The sequence below is a fragment of the Strix aluco genome, chromosome 5 (assembly GCF_031877795.1).
Source record: "Strix aluco isolate bStrAlu1 chromosome 5, bStrAlu1.hap1, whole genome shotgun sequence".
Lineage (NCBI taxonomy): Eukaryota > Metazoa > Chordata > Aves > Strigiformes > Strigidae > Strix > Strix aluco.
In genome coordinates, this window is record NC_133935.1 from 76,177,101 (window position 1) to 76,197,575 (window position 20,475).

General features: G+C 36.2%; 1 protein-coding gene across 10 annotated transcripts in view; it reads right to left on the reverse strand.

The window, feature by feature from the left end:
• The window catches only part of MAGI2 (membrane associated guanylate kinase, WW and PDZ domain containing 2), a 763,796-nt gene that overhangs the window by 302,000 nt on the left and 441,321 nt on the right, over nucleotides 1-20,475 (reverse strand). For all 10 annotated transcript variants that reach the window (XM_074827889.1, XM_074827888.1, XM_074827887.1 and 7 more), the window contains one exon: nucleotides 2,277-2,396. In XM_074827889.1, coding sequence (XP_074683990.1) covers nucleotides 2,277-2,396 — 120 coding nt within the window. The remainder of the gene's footprint in view (nucleotides 1-2,276; nucleotides 2,397-20,475) is intronic.

Consider the following 20,475-nt stretch of genomic DNA (forward strand, 5'->3'; position numbering starts at 1 on the left):
ACAGAAATTTTTTTTTCAATACAAAAAAAGAAATAATAAAGACATCTGAAGACCTATCTATTAATATTGAGAATCGTTAAAAAGAAGGCTGATTTGTTTCAGAGGCCTGATAACCAGTGTGGATAAGGAGAGAAAATTAATCTCTCAGAAGATGCATGCTCACATAAGTTGCTTGATCTATGGAAAGATTAAAAAATCATCTTCTCTTAGCAGAGGGAACTGAAAATTTCGTTGCTTTGGTTGGTATAATTGTCACCAGTAAACTTAATCACTGAAGACTTAATGTGCTCAGGAAAACCTGTGTTGGAATGATTAGCAAAATCCTTCCCTAAGGAAGGTACTACAGTCATGACGAATTAATCACGAAATGGAGGGTGTAACTTTGTAAGGTCATGCCCAAACGTCTTTGTATGAGAACAGAAGAAATATCTGTAAACTAGATATATTTTCTAATGTGTTACCTATTATTTACCATAATAAATAGACAGATAATATATTATCTATTATTTGTCAGAATGCACATCTGGTGATTGGGAAACCTGGGAATCAAAGACAGGATTTAGCAGAAATTGGCCTGTTTATTTTGTTTTGCATTTAAGTTTCTGATTTCTTGGCCTCAGTGAACTTGTCATCTGTGATCAGCAACTGACGTGACAGTCATTTCATAGACACGACTTTGGACCTCTCTTCAGCTAGCTCCTCGGCCAGTTTAAGGAGTTATGCAGACTTTCCCAACCAATAGTTCACTTTGCTGTCCACTCAGCTCTGGTAGCTGCTATTAAAAGACACCTCTCAGTATCCCTCGAGGGAGAGAACAGCACTGTGAATTAATTTACCCTAGCAGTTCAATCTCTATAAACTTGCTACAAACTAATGAAATTACACGGTCAAGCAATGACAGACTTGTGCTACACTTAAGCTCCTTTAATGTTAGTTTCAAACACCTAAGGTAACAAAAAGATACTTCAAGAAAGGCTTGTTATTTAATGAATCTCTGATAAATGTAAAATTGTGGTTGTGTCCTTGTATTTATGTTTAGCAACTTCTATCATTAGGTGTCAGACAGTGGGGAAAATAGTAGAAAAGGAAAAGACGATATATTTTCTTTTATTTGACCTTCTGTAATGGAAATCTTTGTTACAAGTTCTGTATTGATATAACTCTTTATGAAAATTTATTTACTTTCCAATGGGTACTTTGTGCTGATTAGGTGAGAAAAGATTACCTTCCTTCCTGCTATTTATAACACAGCTAATGATTTTCTTTGGGGTGAATAGCTTCTTATTTATCTTCAGATGCTTTCCTTGACAGGGACAAAGTCAGGACAAAAAGGTCTTCATTGCTTCTTTTGCTACAAGGGAAAAATATGGGGCTGCTTCCTGTAAATGGTTCTACTTCCCCAGGTATTCTCTTATGTATGGGTCATATTTTTCATATAAAGGGTGTTCCCTGTCATTTTGAATATCACATTAAAAAGACCTATCCATTACTCAGTTATCTTAAATACTAGTGTATTTCTAAGAAGCATTTGGTTTAAAATAGTATAGCAATATTCTGGTTTTATTAAAATCCCCTGCTCTGTAACTGCCCTTCCATTTATAGTAGTTTCACTTTCAGGATAGTTGTGTTTTGGAAAAGGTTTAAAATCAGATGAATCATCAGTTCTCCTGGGAAGCACTGTTCTGCAATAAGCTGCTGGCTCTTTGCCCCATATACAGACATTTTCTAATACAGTCATTAGGATAGTTCCTATTCCTCTGTCACATTACAAAATTAATGAGTTCTTTTCAATAACTTTACAAAGCCCATAAGACATGACATAAGAAATCCTTCCTGTTTTACTTAAATAGTGAGGTTTCAACCTCTGATATAGATTGGTATTTGCAGGATCACACATGCAAAGGAGAAGTGTCAGCCTTACAACTGATTTCTGTTGTAGAGTTTGTTTGTCCTATGTTAGAAAAGAAGATGTTTGCTGAAATTCTGTGGAAATCTCCTCAAGTATTTGACATAAAGAACTAGTGTTTCTTTCCTGTAAGTGCAATGTATTATCCTGTTTCTCTTAACCAGTATAATATACTAAAACTACACTGAACCCATGTGCATTTAGCTTTTACATATGAAAGTATTTTCATAATTGCCATATGGCTCATCACAAATTTCTGAATACAGTAGCAATGACACATTTGTAATGCGATGTCCCAGTGCAATTCCATTAAATTAGAAAAAAGCATAATGGAAAGATGAGACAGATTTAGCAGTAAAAGCGTGCTTACCTTCATATGTTCCACTTTCTAAGAGAGCACCACTTTTCTCCAATTCCATAAAATCTTCAACAGTGATGAAAATATAGTCCACACCAGGGACTTCCCCCTCCTTATGTGGCCTTGTGGTGCCTATTAATAAGACAAAAGACACACTGTCAAGCACATGACCTAAATGTAGAATGATATTTTTGAAAGTTTTGGAAATTTTACAAAGTAAACCATTCATACAATACATTATATAGCATTATATATTCCTCCTTGTGAGGATGTCTTTCAAAACCATACAGCTATTTTTGTTAAAGCTGACAGAGTTATATGAGATGCATGTTAGATGTTCTTTGGATCCATATTATTTATCCATATTATTTATTCTCACTAATGAAAATGTATCATACTGCTATTCATTTTACATTACTAGAAAGACCCTCAGTGACACCAGGCATTCAGAGGTAACTCAAATCTTTGATGTGTATTTTCTACAGCTTCAAAGGCTTGTCTACAATTAATCTGCTTCATGATCTTTTAAACACTTATTTACTACACAAAATAATAAATCTGTAAGTAAATCTGTAAGGGTTATATTCACATGGCTTATTTCAGTGCCATAGTGGACTTGATAATGATAAGGCTTAAGGGCCTGAGTAATTCAAACCACGTGCTAACCATGCTGTCAAACTGCAAAGGTGCTTATATTTAGTTATTGCTATGGCCTCTATTGTCATCTCTGGATGACGTAACTCCAAAAATGCCAACAGACATATTTCATACATGCTGAGAAGTGACTCAGCTTAGCTAGCAGAAGTTGAGATGTTAGCAGGGAAGCATCTGAATTTGACTTGATGTCCTAATGGTCTAGTTCATTGTGGTCAGGGTATCCCTACTTTGACTAAAACCACTAAGTAAGTCTCAAAACTCCATTTGGAAATGGGAGAGTTTTAGATCCTCCTCAGTCTCAGAGTGTTTGAAATGTCTTAATCAACCAATTCTTTATCAATACTGTAGTGATTATATCACCCTTGCAGGGTTTGGTTTCAAGACTGTTGACCCTGGGAAGTGGCTAGAAACCACATCTTCCACTTTCTGGACAAAAGTTTAACATTATGATATTGTCCAGAAGATGATGTCTCTCCCTCAGTTATTAATCCACCACCTTAAACACTGTACTGTGACTCTCATATTACACAGTAGGGATTCAGACTTCTCTTCAGGTCAGCTAACATAAAATGTTTCATCTACTTTTGATGTCTATTATTCAGATATCTGCATTTAAAACCCCTTGAATCATTTTGTGTGAGACTCTTAATGAGATTAAGAAAACTAAGTGTAATTGTCTACATTTCTGCCATGTCTATAAAATATTACAGTCAAAAGAGGTGGAAGCAAGAGAGCTGTTCAGCTGCCTACCTGCTAAGAGCTCAATTCCATTGGCCATACGTAGGTCTCTGTGGGATGCCTCAGATATCCATGTGAAGCTAGCAGACAGGCAAAGGACAAAATATCCCTTGCATTGCCTCAAATGCACAAAATTATCCTTTGCACTGCCCAAAATGCAGCTGTGTTAATCTCACACCAAATTCCACTCTATAGCAAGGTCTAATGGTGACTTCTGTGCCATGAAGGGCACATTAGAAGTGCAAGGTTCTCTCAGTGACAATGACAGGGCTCCTATGCTCTCAGTGATTCCTACTGGCCAGCATTCAGCATTGCCAAAGCACTGGATGGCCTTTAGTGTTGTCCAAACTCCTTGCTGTCAGTGGAGACATTGAGACATAATGGTGCCTTAATTAGGTTATCTGGACTGTTTGTCATAAACACCTTTCCTCACAGGCAGCCTGAATGTCTGTGGCAAAGACTGAACAAGCCTGAGAAAATAACATCAGGAATATGTTTTGACAAATCTATGAGAAACTTCCCCTCATCTGTATGATTCCAATTCCCTTTTCATTTCAACATTTAAAACTAAAACTCATCTTATTTGGCTGTTTATTTCTGGGAATTTAATATTTGAAGAAATGGGTTTGTTGGGATTATTACAATTGTGTTTCAGGGATGGTATGATTAAAGCACTCAGACGCTTGGACGCAGTCCATAAATATGTTGAATTTACTCCCCATGGAATATCTGACCCCTGGGGATGCAGCAGCATCCTCAAAGATCTCCAGCCCTTTGTGAGAACTGTGCAGAAGCACAGGGATTCTGGCAAGCCTCCGAGCTCCCGGGAGCTCTACTAACAGCACAGGCATCAGATGCTTGATCTGCATGCTCTCTCCTGAGGAATTTTTCACTCCCAACGTCTACTGACAGGAACTCTATCTTCCTCATAAAACACTTTGGCAAATCAAGGCTATGTTATTCCTAGACATGGCACTAGGATTACCAGATGTTTATCAATCAGACAAAACTATGTTACATAAAATGTGGAGGTAAGCCTCCTTTGAGCGAACAGTTGGACCAGATGACTAACTGAACTCCCTCTCAAACTAAATTTTCAATGATTCTATGATATTAAGTGTTAATACACTGCAGTTTATTTTAAACACATGGATATTCAGCAGTCATACTGCAGCAGGGACAACTGCAAAGTCTCGCAGGAGGTCCAACAACAGATTCAGTTATCCCTGTTTTTCTCTACTTTGGTCAACTTGCCTAGGAAAGTGTACATGACTAAATTTCAGATTCTGAATCTATCTCTTAAACTGGAAGCTAAATACCTGACCTTTCTGCCCTTATGTGGCTTAGTCACATTTTTTTGGATATGGTACATATATGATAATGTTTGCATATGCTCTGCATTATGAATTAAATATTCTGTGAAATCTCCTTCACCTATTTCAAATTAAATGCATGGTCCAATTATAGACTAATTCTGTATCCTTACACACAGCTTAACTTTAGCCTGTCTGTTCTCTCATCACATTACTCATCACTTATACCCATGTGTAAGGTAACCATGAGATGCCCTGTATTTAGAGCTGCAGATAAAATCACTATCTTGTTCTATAACACTCTAAGATACCAAATAGTTCCTATTTTGCTATAGGATGAAACTAATGGATCTTTGTGGCAAAACCAAAAGACCCAGAACTCCACTTTAGAATCGCCAGTGTGCCACTGTGCACAGCAGCTTCTTAATTTAGTCTCCCCGAATCTCGGTTTCACACTGATTTTCCTAGGTGACTAAATAGCTACTGGTAATTCTACAGTATGTCTTCCTTTCTCATTTGCTCTTGCACCTCATGGTTTCACTAGATATTCCAGAATGGAGATGAGGAATCCCTTCTCCTGAAAGCTGAATTGAAATGGGTAAATTACGAACATTTTTAAGGAAAAGCAGATTTTCTGAAAAATTTCTTGCTAGTTCTACCTATACCTGCTATGTCTGTCCTGCAATGCCAGGAGATAACTACTTTCCCTCAGATGGTAATATGGAGGGTTCCACTCTCTTGTAATCCTTATGGAGTCTGCTCCAATAGCTCTGCATTGTATACTGAGGGTTGTACTCCTATAAGATGTCAGCTACTCATTTCTTCAAAAAGTGGAGGAAAGAGCAAACCTTGATCACTAGTCGCATGTGTTCAGGGTGACTCTTACCCCAGGTACAGCAGTTTCCATCCCCACCAGAACTTTATTGCTCTTGATAAAATCTTACTGAGTCCCATTTCCCTCCTGCATCTGTTCTCATTCCCTCAGCCCGGAGGACCTGAGATCTTGCAAATGATTAAAGCAATTCCCTGGCTAATGGAATAATCAATAGTTATTGCCTCTTTTACTCCTTCACCCTGGAGGAACTGAGTTGCTGCTATTAATACTTCTGCTGTCCTTTATACCTTTTGTAAGCACCATAGGGTTTGCAATGTGCAGGTTTAAAGACTTGGAGGCAGTTACTGGAGAATCTTAAACACCCATGAAGATCTGAACACTGAGGTCTATATATAGGAATGTTATAGACTATACTCAATTTTTCTTTTTCCTGGCTTTTAAACTAATGTAGAGTTACTGTTCTTAGTAGATATTGTCTTTAACTACATTTTCATATAGACAGATAAGCCAGTCTAGAAGCTATGGTGATTCAAGACTTAAAACAAAATATTAATTCCAAGCCTCATATTTTTACAGGAACACAACACCTCTTGTTATACAGCATCAAGGGTTAATAGGACACACTTGTTACTGCTTATAATATTTAGCCTTTTATTAATGTAAAATGAAAATAGGAACCCAGTTACTATTTTGTTACCATGGTAACATATGAAAAAAATCTTTGAATTCCATAATGAAAGACTATGATACTTTTAGATCTTGCACGATCAAAACCAGCAAGAGATATTTACACTATGCATATTTATGACAAATGCAATCAACTGTTGATGTTGAACAGAAGACACAAAAGGAGTAGTTTGGAAGTAACCATGACCAGTCCATACAAGCGAATATTTTCACAAAACATGTAGGTACCTTAGAAATTACAGGAGCTTGGTCTACAAAATTTCATGAGCACTGCTTGCACCATTCATCAATCTGCTCTCAAAAAAAATGTTAAGGTCATTCACTGAGCAACTACTTTGTCTAGATTTATAACTTCAAGATGGATAGTTGGTACAGTTTAGAGATATTTAAGCTATGTGGCAGATTTAATTTTTTTTAATTTTTTTTTTTTTAAAAAAAGTCCCTTTGCCTCTGCAGCTTGTTTCTTCTGCTGTTCTACAGGGGAAACATGGTGCTTCACCATACTCCAGTGCAGGCTTTCCATGCTCAATGTTATGTTATATGAGGGTGCTGTTTCAGGAGAGGAATTAGGTGCTGTGTACATAAATAGCCTTTGAAAGAGCATTTTTCTTTTAACTGAGTATAAGGCACCTGAGGATATAAATTTAGACACCTAAGAAATCTTTACAATGAATAAGGAGTGTGTTAATTTAATAGCAATCAACTATTTTTTAAATACTGCTTATATGAGTTTGCAGAACAATAAATAACATTTAGCATGGAAGTTTTATGTTGACTGCTAGTATAGATTGGAAAACCGGTCAGTTCATGTGGTGTTCAGTCCAGATTCCCATTGTTAGTAAAAAACTATAGAATTATTAACTCTGGAAGAACTCTGGGGTTGGACATCTCTACACCAGTTTGTCAGGTAGAAGAACAAGTAGGAATTTATATGTCTCTTTTTTAGTCTCAGCATCCAAGTACATAATTATAACATATTAGTGCTTATTTGGGAACAAGGTGCTCAGTTTCACTTTGAAAATATTTCTATTTCTTAGAAACACTGAGTCTTCACAGTCTCTGTCCAGCTCTGCTACTTTCAAAAGCAGGTAAGGTGCCCTCTCAATATTTCTTTTATTGCTAACTCCATGTATTTATGCATGATAGGAGAAGAAGCAAAGTTACTTATGTGTCAGCAAAGGAACATGAATGTTAGTTAAAAATCTCAGAACTATGACAGGAGAGACACATTTTCAAGAACACTTCATCTTTGCACAGTAAATAATCTATATTTTACAGTCTTTGCCAGCATTACAAGGATAATATTGCACAAGTAGTAATCCTGTACAGTCTATATGACACCTTCACAGTTATTTAGCTGATTTGCATGTGGATTCACAGATTGGTTCCTATTGCATGGATTGGTTGTTATTTGCAAAAGCAAAGGTATGTCTTTGCCACAAGGATTTACAGTGCAAATGAAAAGCACAGTAATAACCGAGCCTTTTTTGCATAATGATCTACTCCTAGATTCATTTTCCAAATGTATGGAAACAAATAGGGCCTTATTGTGCTTATTTGTTCCAAATAAAATATAAAGAAAAAAAAAAATCTTTAATTTATAAAGCCCTTTTATTAGACATTCTATTGAAAATTTGTTCTGTAATTCTGCTTTGTACAACAGCTTGTTGTGGAAAGCAGTACGCCAGGCTGTCATACATTACAGTAGCTGGAGGGATCCCTCCTGCAGAAACAGACTGCTAATCTTTAATAAACTTCAGCTGAGCCCTTCCTACGACCTTGTATACACTCTGCTTTAGAAAAATTCAACAATGTTTAATTAGCTCTTTTGTTTGTTTGCCAAATTACTCTGGGACACTATTACTGTGAGGAACTGAAATGTATGCAAAATTATACCTATCTTGTCAAATTACTAACTGCATTAAGCAGAGAAACACCACATTCGTCTTGATCCACTGAATTCCCAGCTGAAGAGAATAATAAACGTAATTTTAAAGTAAAGTGATTTTAGATGTACTACAAAGCAGGAAGCTTCAAGTGTTATGGTACTTGTCATAACAACAACATAAAACACAATGGCATAAACCCCTTCTTGCCAAGGGTCATGAAGAGGAAAAGTTTTTTCCTCTTTCTAAGTGTGCAATACCAGCAATTTCTCTGATGCATCCCTATAAAAATAACTGCAGAAGCAAAGGAATGAATTTCAGATTCCTGAAATATTTTTCAGGGGTAATAATTTCAAATTGCATTAATAAGCAGGTTGTTGGCAAATGTGATCCAGAATAAGATCTCCAGGTTAATCAATTCAAACGCTATTAACAAAGGTGTTAAATGCTCTACCATGAGGCAAAGCCAGACATTTAGCAGTTGCTGAATTGTGAGATTGCAGCATTAGTTGCAATTACAGAAGAAAGAATCAGATACTGTTTGGAAGAAACAGTGTGTTTTTACTATCTCCAGGATTTTCTAACCCCATTTTAGTAGAGGGGGAAAAGCACTTAACCATACTTCATCACAGAACTAATAGTTTCATTTCTGTATGTTTAATTCATGTGAATTAAAAGGAAGTTTTCCAATCCCTGTGCATCATCAGTATCCACTGACATTAGCAGAAATAATAGATTAACTACATGATTCAATCCAGTGTCCACTGAAATTAGGTGACGAAGTAAAATGTAAGATTGTGAAAAGCAGTGCTAAGGGACTGTGTACTAGGTTGTAGTGCCCACGTTTTGTAATACCACATAATTCTTAGGAGAATATATTTTATATTTTGTAGTGTAAAACAGAGGCAGTGACTTCCCGGATTTGAGATTTGCAATGCACATACTAACAGATAAGCATGAGCTTTATGGAAAGAATATGCATTCAGCTTGCGGTTCTTTAGATTTTCACTTTTTCTAAAGTTGAGACATATGCATTAGGTCAGCTAGACAAGCTCCTGCTTGGTGCTTAGCACGATTATTACAATCCAGATCCATACATCCTTTCAAATACTTTTATTTTTTTAGATTCTATATGCGTTCAGTAGCTTCCAATTAAACACAGTCTGGGTTTTCTATTTGTTCTTTTGGTTTCGTGCAACGTGACAGACACTGCACAATGCGCATAAAAACAGCCCAAAGATAATATGTGCATTTTAAAAATTAAGTCATATTGGAGCTGAACAGCAAAGTAAAACTGGGAGATGGGAATGACAGTTCTTCTAGCTGAGAACTGCTGGTAGGAAGATTATTTATTTGTTTATTTATTTGGTTAATTATGAGAGGACCACTGGAACCAGCAAGACACTCAGGGAAGAAACACAGCACAAGAGCTGTAGGCTGAGATAGATACTTGAAGACTTTTCTTTAAAATAAACTGTGACATATCCAGAGCTACCCGTTACACTGATGGAGGATTTGATCATTGCACTTTCATGCTGTTATCCTGTGACAGGCACTGATATCCTGGGTGTTCTCTCTACAATGGTACGTGAGTCATTGCCTGGTAATCGCAGCATGAATTGGGTCACTTTCCTGCTGTTGCTGAATTCCTCATTAAGTCCGCAGAGCACTTTCTTTTAAGAACAACTCTGACCCAGCATTAAGCCCAGCTATACAAGTTTCATTGCCAGCACAGCATTTGAGCAAATAAAACATCTTTTTTTCATTATCTTTGCCAAGGGTATCTTTTAAGATGTTAACAATAGACTTTAGAGATGAAAGCTAATAATAGAGAAGTGTGAATACTTTGTGTCAAGTTGGACATGAAATATTGCAGAAGTTACTTGTAAAAACAATCAGAAAAGCTGTTGCTAATGGAGATATCATAAAAACTTAAAATATATTCTATGTAATTCCTGGAAAATACCAATTTGGGAAATTACGGGCATGCTGGCATTTGGAAGTGTAGACCTTACAGGGGTTAGCCAAGTGCCTGAAGGAATTTGATTTTCAGTGATCAAAAAGTGAAAAGATGAAAAGAAGGAAAACCATTTATGAATCATTCTGGATTCCACATTACTGCCTCAAAAGTAGTTTTGTTGTTTGGTCTTTTTGTTTGTTTGTTTTTTTTAAGGCAAGAACTAGTACCAGCCATGAAGCTCTAGAAGACATTGGGATTTTTTTCATAAAACATGTTAATGTCTTAGCAACACCCCTGTAATATATCCCAATATCTTTTACACTTATTATAAAACTAAAATGTCGTATCAGCTTTCCAAACAGACAGGAAAGAAAGAAGTGAACTGTTCTAAAGAAACAGTTAGAATGGAAATTTAAAATCTGATGAGAAATGGATGGTAGGTTGTGGTAGGAATTAATAAATAATAAAGTCCAAGATTATTTTCTGTATGTGCTTTAGACATTCAGTTTTGGTCTTTCAGGGATTTCCACTCTTTCTGGTAAATCTATAAACTAAAACATGATGACAAATCTTTACCCCTTTTGGAAGTTTAGACTTTGATTCCCATTACACAAAGTTGTTTACACCCCCATAAACTTTTATTCCAACTATAAACAGCAGGGGTTTATGTGAAAGGGAATATATGTACACAACAGAAATATCTGAAGGATCAAGACATGCATTAGGGCATTTTGATGAGAAAATCATGTATGCATGAGTATGTTTCCATACATCCCTTCAGATTTATAAAAGTCTTCTGCCAATGAGATCTAGACAGAGACTTTTGATCTAACTAATAAAATAAAGGTACACCTAATTACATGCAAAAAGCTTTCCACTACTAGAAAAGTTTAATTAGAACATGGTTTCTTAAGGGTTTTGGAAGAACAAAGCCTTTTGGGGGAAATGTCTGGGTTTTTTTCATCTCTTCAAGAGGATAGGTGATGTAGTTAAAGAACTACTTGCATAGTAGTCTGTTGGCATGTGTAGGTCTGCTAAACAGTCAGTTATTAACAGCTGAATTTTTGCCCGGTGTTAGCAATTCTGTTATTCCTACTGATGGTCCAGCTGATTAGAGAATTAATGGAAATAATATTAAGTGAGATTTGAGATAGTTTGTTCAACTGTGATGTCAAAATATAATTCAAATATACTTTCAGAAATCCTGGAAACACACCACATCTGGAATAAGGGACAACACTTCTGCTATCAACAACAGGACCTGCTTTTATACCAGTTGATTTTATTAACATTATTGATAAACTGTTGTGGATGACTTTTGTTAGACAGTTTGTACATATTACTACAGAGAACTGAAGAACCTGCTTAAATCATACAGAAACCATTGTGTACAATTGAAAGATTCTGCAACGACTGCAATAATAACTTATAAACTGAAAAAATACTAATATTCTTATCCACTCTATATATTTTGCTCAAACTTAGAAAGCTAGCCACCCTGTATAATGTCTATTTAATCGTATATTTTTAAAGTTTTTGTGAAGTTGTTAGCTGTTGCTACTAAATCTCTGAAAATATTTATAAATGGATTTTCTATATCTGCAGTCTAACTTTGAGAGGCATCAAAAGAGGGACTGTAGAATAGGCCACCATAGAACCACCCACAGATGTATTCCTAACCAAACTCACTTCAGCTGTTTTGGAAGTTTATGTCAATAATGCAGAACAGTTAATTAATGAATCAATAGTATGAAAAAAATAACAGGATTTTAAGGGTTATTTACTGATTAGGGCAGATGACATATAGAAAAATGAGGTGAGTTTATGCTTAAAATAGGGAACCTATTTAATACGTGTAAATGAAAAAAAATAATCTGTACTTAAAATGAGGCAGTCTTCAGACGCAAGTCTGTTCTCTCTTCATAGTCTTCATAGTTGTGTTCCGCTGTACCTCTGAACAATATCTATCCAACAAGGCATGGGAGCAAGAGCCAATTCAGAGCACATCTCTTGTTTCTGAACCAAAAAGTACTTTGGAAACCTACAATGGATGGTGTCTGAATGGTAGAATAGAGTTACAAGTTACTTGGTTTTCTTTATCTTCCAGTCCATAGTTTGTGTTGATGGTTTTATTCCTAGGCTTTCACCCCAAAAGTCAAATACAGTCAAATATCTTCACCACTTACCAGACAGCTGGACTAGACCTTGTTTTGGTGACAAAAAATGCTCATATATAACAGCAGATAATGTTGCACTCATTTTTAATGAACTGAGTTCAAAGAAATGGATGAGTGGCTGTGCAATACTGTGTGCAACACCTCCAGAAAATTCACAGCTGAAATCCTGGTGGCCAACTGCTATCCAGACAGCAGAGCAACTGCTGAACTGAGACACAGGGAATTTCACTCCCTCAGTAGGGATCCCATCAGTGCTAGACAGGATTTCTTATTGTGGGATGCCACCACATGCTGCAAGAAGGCTTTGAGCAGAAGGAGAAGTCATGCTGTGGGACTGCTTCCCATGGCAGCACTGCTCTGTCCATGTAGAAGCACTTTTCTCCTGTGACGGTTACAGGCTATGGAATGCTGCACCTCTCGGGCACACTGGCATAGCAAGCACATGCTTTCCTGTCTGCTTCTAGAGTAAGAAAGCATCTTGTTCCCTTTTTCCTCCTCTTACTTTCTAGTACAAACAGTAAAAGTAGGATATACAAAATACTGATGTGGACCCCTTGCTAAAAACTTCTGTTGCTCTTCTTCATTCACTGTTTCTCATAGTTTTGTTTGAACTATGAATTTATGCAGTAAATTTCACAGAAAGACAATGTTTGATTTTTTCTGTTCTAAAAAGTCCAGCTTAAAACTGTGGGAGAGAAAATGTATTCTTCTTTCAAATAAATGAATGCATCGTGGAACACTTCTATGTTATTCAGAAAAGAAATGTATTATTTTGAAACTGTCTTAGTTTTTGTATTAAATTATTTTACCTAAAAACATGACTCCCCATAAAAATCAGCTATTTGAAACAGATTTCTTCCCATTTGTTTTTAGGAAAAAAAATATTTTCAGCTTAACTCACATTAATAAAAAAAAAAAATCATTCCTCAGTAACAAGTTGAATAAATTATTTATACAGGAGTCATTATTTTATAGCGTACTCACAAACATAAAAGTGCATGATGCAGATTTAGATATTGTGACTATCTTCGAGCTTTTAAAAAAAATTTAAAAAGCCTTTTTCGTTCTTCTTTTGAAGATAAAAAGAAAATAAGCTTAGATTTAACTTCAAAGGAGTCAAATACAGTGAAGGTGAGGAAATAAACATCACGTAATTCTGAATGCGGGGAAGCCCATTCTTGTCTCCTACAGGAATTATTTCTGAGGTGTAACTACAGCACTGGTGAAGGTCATTTCATGAGTACTACACGCTCCAACTAACAGACAATTTCCTTATTCCAGAGGAACATAAGTGTTATGTAGAAGGTTATGTCTGAATAAAGAAGGGTTTGGAACAACCTGAAAGATTTCAGTCCCAGTGTGACCTTGATATTCTTCTTGTATTCAGCAGTGCTGAAAGAAAAGTTGGTAAGTAGCAAGTGTTACTCTGGTTGGCTAATTAAAATTGCTGCTTTTGCTGTACAGTGAGGCTTCCTTTTCTGATATGATGAGTTGTAAAAAACCTTGCAACATTCAATTCAGTAGTCACTAGAGATGAGTTAATTCCACTTATTTTAGCTCCAAATGGATAGCAAGAACTGGCATCTGTTGCTACGGATGATAACGGAGCAAATTAAAAGTACCTATAGCAAATTGAAATACATCTAATGATGCCACTTTTATTTTTACGGATGTAATTAATTACTATTTAAGAATTTGTAGCTCTAATAATTAGTATCAGAAAACTGAATTCCCTGAAGAGGGTAGGTCAATGATTCTAGTTTCCCAGCTATCAGAGAATGTGAATATTCCTTATTTTATAATTATGCCCTTTCTTTTCTTTAAAGCATCTTAGCATTTCTGCTTCTTCAAAGTTCAATCCATGAGCTCTGTATAGCTACATACAAGATCACTGTTGCTTTTTCACACTAATCATCTCTCTGATCCAAATCCTTACGTGATTTTTTTTTTTTCTGGCAACACATGCCATTAACACAGTGGTGCCTTCATCCCAATATACAGAAGTGCCACTGCATTCAATAGCAGTAAAATCTGAGATGAATTTATAACTTGTCAATTTACTGAAGGTGCTGTACATGACATACATACATTGCCTGCTAAGTACCTCATTCTTTTGACTCACATATGTTCTTGTCATGAAGTATGGCTTATGTTCAGACACTACAGTTCTAGATATCCTCATGCCGGCCTAGCTTGTCCTTAATTGAGCAGTGGTCAATCTCTCTAGCTGAGCAGTTCCTCTTGAAAATAAAATATCTTCATGGAACAAATACAGCGTAATCTTTGTATTTTTACTGTGTGTTCTTATTCCCATTACATCTAGTAGCCTAGAAGACTTAAATCACTGGTTTGGGGGCATTATCCTTTTAGTCTCATCCCTTTTCTTGTGATCTCTTGAGACACTTGACAGATGCTCAGTTTCTCAGTGTAGGGGAATAACAAATAGTTAAAATAACTAGTTGTAGATGTTTAAATTCACCTTTGGTGAAACAGTTTCTGACAACTGTTAAAGGTAGTCCTCAGTGTCTTGACTAACAAAACCATATGTTCTTATCCCCACTCATGAGAGAATTTAAATTCTGATTATATGATGGAATTGTGGTGTTATTGTCTAACACAGTGTCATGGACTTTCAGGGGATATTATTATCCTCAGTTGGGCAAACACTCTGTTAAATCAGCATATATATGTATGTATGACCCAACTCTAGACAATTGATTCAAATTATGCTAGACCAAACACCCTGATTTTCCTCTGTCAATTGTCTAGGGCAAAAAACCTGGTTTAATTTTCAGTGGTAATGTTTCAGAACTGCATATAGATTCCACCTGCTAGACTGGAAATCCACATTTAGAGGCACAAAGAGGCTAGCAGAGAATCTGGGAGAAGTGTTTAGTCTTACATCCTTGTAAACTGATTCCAGAGCTTCCACTTAAGATCATCTACTTATTTCATTATGTGTACTTTCATCAAAATGCTGACAGTAATATTAGGAAAACTTCCTTTGTTACTTACCCTTGAGTTTCTCTAATTATTCTCTCAACTGCCTTGAGCTAGGTCCCTTTATTTTCTTTTTTGTCCAAAAAAGGAGAGGGAGAAAAAAAAGAGAAAAAAAGGAAAAAAGGGGAAGTTCCATCTTTGCAGATTTGTTGTGCTTTTCTTTACTAACACAATACTGTTTTTCTCCATCCTGATTTTAAGCTCCCAAAAGGAACGTCTAATATCTACTGATGGATTCACAAGTATGCTGATACAGTTTAATACAGGCCTGTGCTGTACGACTGAACTTCCAATGTTTCCTGTGTATTCAGCAGAGGGTAATTCAGTGTGACACTTCTAGCTTCTCCTTTGACTTCAGAAGACATTTAGGATGAGTAGGCTCTTGCTTATTAGCCTTCAGTACGTGCTTAAAGTTAGGTCAGGTGACCCCAAGCTAAAGTGTTTTTGTACTAGGTCCCAGCTAAGGGGTTTTCACTAGATAAATCCAGCCAAGGCCCTTCAGGTCCATAGTGTTTTCTCACAACAGATAATCAGTAAGTCCACCAAGAGACTTCTGAAATTATCCAAACATCACTTTTCTGGAAAGCACTTACCTGAAATATGGCCTCACCTACTAGAAGGTGACAGTTCATACTTTTGAGTAATTTATCTGTATGAGTTGGATTCAAATGCATCATTGTGACAGCTAGTTCATGGGCTTAGGAACTTCATAACTGATTTACCTTCAATCAGTTATGATTGTTTCAAATGATCTCTGGAGTTACAAAAAGTGAGAAAGCCTTCTTTCTCTCATCTGAAAACCATACTACTGACAAACCTGGTATATTTCCAGCCAGTGCCCAGCCCAACAAGTAAACCTTGTTACCAATACAGTCAAATGATAATAGCTCACTAGAAGTTTTGTCTATGAACAGAATGTGAATTGGAATCAAAGCATATAAAGATAGGTAGCCAACAGTAAGCCACAAGAATATAAATTAGCTTTTAAAATCTGAAAGTAAATTCCAACCAGGATAAGAATTGACATAATAAACCAAAATGTCCTCAGAAGACATCCCTTTTTGAGTTTACCCACAAGAAGGGTTGTCAGAGTCACCATTAGCCGGGGTCCTTATTTCTCCGTGCGGGAACAGAAACGACGCAACACCAATGTGATGATCAGGTCGTCCATCTTTTTTATTATATATTATTATTATCACCTTCTATTCCTTTTTTGGTTACATTTATACTCTACTAAGTTCCGTACACGCACTCATCTATCTTCTAATAGGCTACAGGTCATCTACACGCGCTGTTCACACGCCTCTACAAGCATTTGCATTGGTTAATTGCAATTAGCACGTAAAGCCCAAAACTTGCCAAAACTCCCTTATCTCATACCCTGTTTTGCTCAGGCTTGTGTGCTTTTGCTGACCACAGGTGTTTCTCACTTATCTGCTATCTTGTGTGGTTTTGCCAGCCTTATTTTGCTGGCCTTGTCTTCGTCCTTGCATTCTTCTGTCTGCACTAACTTTCTCCCAGCGTGGCCCAGACTCCTACAAAGGGTTGCATGTACTCTGCATGCTTGGCCTTGGGGTTAATGTAGCACTTTTTCTTGGTGATACCCACTGCTTACCTCAAGAGCTCTACACTGATACATGCTGAATGTTATGGGGTGACTGCTAAATCAGCAACGAGCATCTGAGAACATCAGCTGCATCGGACCATCTAAATGATCCCTCTCTTTTAGGAGAAAGATAAAAACTCAATTTAAACCCATTCTGAAGACTGAATTAATCAGATTAACTGCATTTCAAACTGCATTGAAAACGTGGTTATACAAAATTGAGAGGTGAGATTTCAAAAGCTGTTTCCTACTGCTTCTCTTCTGTGGCTTGATTTTTATCCACCAAACTGTGCTTTTGCCTCTAGATAACATAGGAGGCATTAGAGACAATATTTTGCAATTGGTAATATGATAACTGATAATTTGGAAGTGACTTCCCTAAAGTCAACAAGTGAAATAATAATAGGCCTCTCCTTTCTACTCTTATGGTCAATAACAAAACTGAAATTCACTGAAATGAGAGCATGATTGGGTCCAAATATTAATAAATGAGAACTACATCATAAGCATCAACACAGAGTGCTGTATCTACAAAATCATGAGCTCTCTGTGTCATGAAGAATAAATCACGTATGTGTGCGTGCTATTTACGTAACAACTGAGCATTTCCTCTCTTCAGGGAAACGGACGCAGAAACCTCATTATTAATGAAAGCAAGACAGTATACCTTAACACTAAATCTCCACCAAAACCCAAGGAATGATGGCCCATTACTTGGAAATAATTTAGAAGGTTTTATTTTGGCTTAATTTTTACAAATATCAGCAAAAATCAAAATTTACTTCAGAGAAGTCAGAGAAATTAAATGTCTCAGACCACTTTTAAGCCCAAAGATTAATAATGTCTGGACATACAGCATGAATGCAGTAGGAAACATTTGCACTCACAAAATATAATAATGTAAATCCAGTAGAACAAAAAATAAAAGAGAAACGAAATATTTTTATCTTAAAAAATATGTAGAGGAGTTGTCCCCTTTGGGACAACTTTTCAGCATCACAATCCTTTCCAGGAAAAGGTGGTGTCCCTACACTTACACTGCAGGATTGACTTGCTACCACTGGTATTGCTGTAATGGAGAACAGGAAGACAGACAGTTTATTTTGGCTCAGGCTCCTTCCTTGTGTGTTTGCGGCACACGACATTTGTCACTAAGCTGTTTAAACATGAATACTGCTGTGCTCACTCAGTACTAGTCAGGATATACTGCTGTATGCAGACTTGCCAAACATCAGCTAATACGGCTGTTACAATTATTTCTCCAAGGGAGAACAACAATGAGTTCTGGAAGGATGAGGCATTGCTGCAGTCTTTACTGGAACAGCCACACATCAACACAAGAAGAATCAACTCTTGGGCTGCCATGCTCAGCAGAAGGTAGGAGTCATCTACACCTTGGGAAGTGACTTCTCAGTTACCAACAAGCCTCAGGTTTGCCACACAATAGGACTTCTATACAGCTGTTGAACCAGCTCACATGGAGTAACATTCAAATCATGTACCTTCTCTACCAGGTTACCAGATCGAATTTCAACCTTAACTCCTTCTTTGTAGTACTAGTTTACCACAGACAGGCATGGAACTCAAGAAATCATCCAGACAAAACTATCAACCCATAGACAACATAGGTGTAGCACTGGTGGAGCATCTTTCTCAATCCTTTGACAAAAATAGCATATCTTCAATGACTAAGTAACTAGATATCACATCAAGCTGTGACTTTAACATCTAATCTGCATAGTTCAACACTAAGTTTATTGATCTGTTAACTGTGTTTCTTGCTTTTAAGAAGTTTCCTTGGTTTTGTTTGTTTGTTTAAAAGAATGTACTTCAAATAATTTAATTTGAATTCTAGTATAAAAAGCTTCCTGAATAAAGAAACATTACATCTAGTAACACTTTTGAAAACCTAGTCAAGAACAGTAGCTGCTGAATCAGTTGACCTTGACAAAGAGAAATTACTAGAAACAAGGCCTTTTTTTTTTTTTTTTTTTTTAGCTGTAGTAAAAGCTTTGCTGAAAGTAGTTTAAAACAATGGCAGCAACAACAAAGCTTTGTGTTGGCTGAACTCCACAAGAAGAAAGCATGAAGAAGTAGAGATTTCAATACATTGGGTTTGCTTAAGGCATGAGGCTGTCAAGGGCAGCATACTTTTATTAAAGTAGCAGATGCATGTGTGTATCTAAATTATACTGGTTGGCTGAATTACATGAAATAAAGATAATAATTATAAATGAAGTAATGCCATAATTACCGCATAAACCTACCTCTTACATATACATTGAATCTAATTTTTGCAATATCTATTGCTTGCGCATCATTCTGTATAAGGAACATTGAATTTTAATGACACTTTAGGAAGATTTAAGGATGTAAGAAGATTTTTGAAATTACCTGTTCATCACTAGAGGGAGCATGTTATATTCCTATCTGAAATGATCTGTTAACAATCTAAATTCTCTATCACTTTCACATTTTTTTCCTGTGATTTATCCAAATTTTTAAATAAATATACACCCATCTCTCATCTTTTCAAAGGAGTCCCAAACTGTCTCTACATAAGAAGGTAAAGGCACAATATAGCCTGCTGGATTTTTGATCAGCTACAAGTAAAAAATGATAAAGTTAAATGGGCTCAGCTGATGCAAATCTCCGATGGGAATCAATTCTACAATTCCTGACATTCTGAAGCAGCTATGGGGCTCTTCTTCTGAAATATCTGAAGGAAAGAATACAGTTATGAAGAAACTAAAAATATGTAATTGTATCTGCAGCTAGCATAAATAAAAGCAATTTTATTGATTTATACCAGCCAAGAAGTTGACCTGTGGCTTTAAAAATTTTCAAGTAATTGAAATGAAGCTCATAAATCACACAGTATAATTTCCTCATACTTTAATATTAATCTCAGTCTAAGATTGTACAATAAATAATGCTCTCTATCTTACTGCTATTTTATCTATCTTATAATCCAATAAAGTCAAGGAATTCACTGCAGGTGAATTAGTTCACTAGTATCATAAAGCACCACTGTATCATTTGTTAAACCTTCATGGATTTTTGTGTAGAGTTTTTTGGGGGGGTTGTATTTATTTTCTCTTAAAAATCTGTAAACAGTATGAGTTCCATAAATGTGCCCTCTATCTAAAATGTAGACAAGTCCAAGTATCTAGCAGAAGCAGCAAACGTCATAGAGAAAATGTTAGGAAGATGCAACAATTGGTATTGCAAAAGGAATTGGTTTTGTATGGTAGCCATCTCAACAAGAAATACATTTTGCTGAATGAAATAAAACACATTTCTCCCAAGAAAGAAAAAGCTAAAAGAAAATACCCTAAGGTAAAACATAATG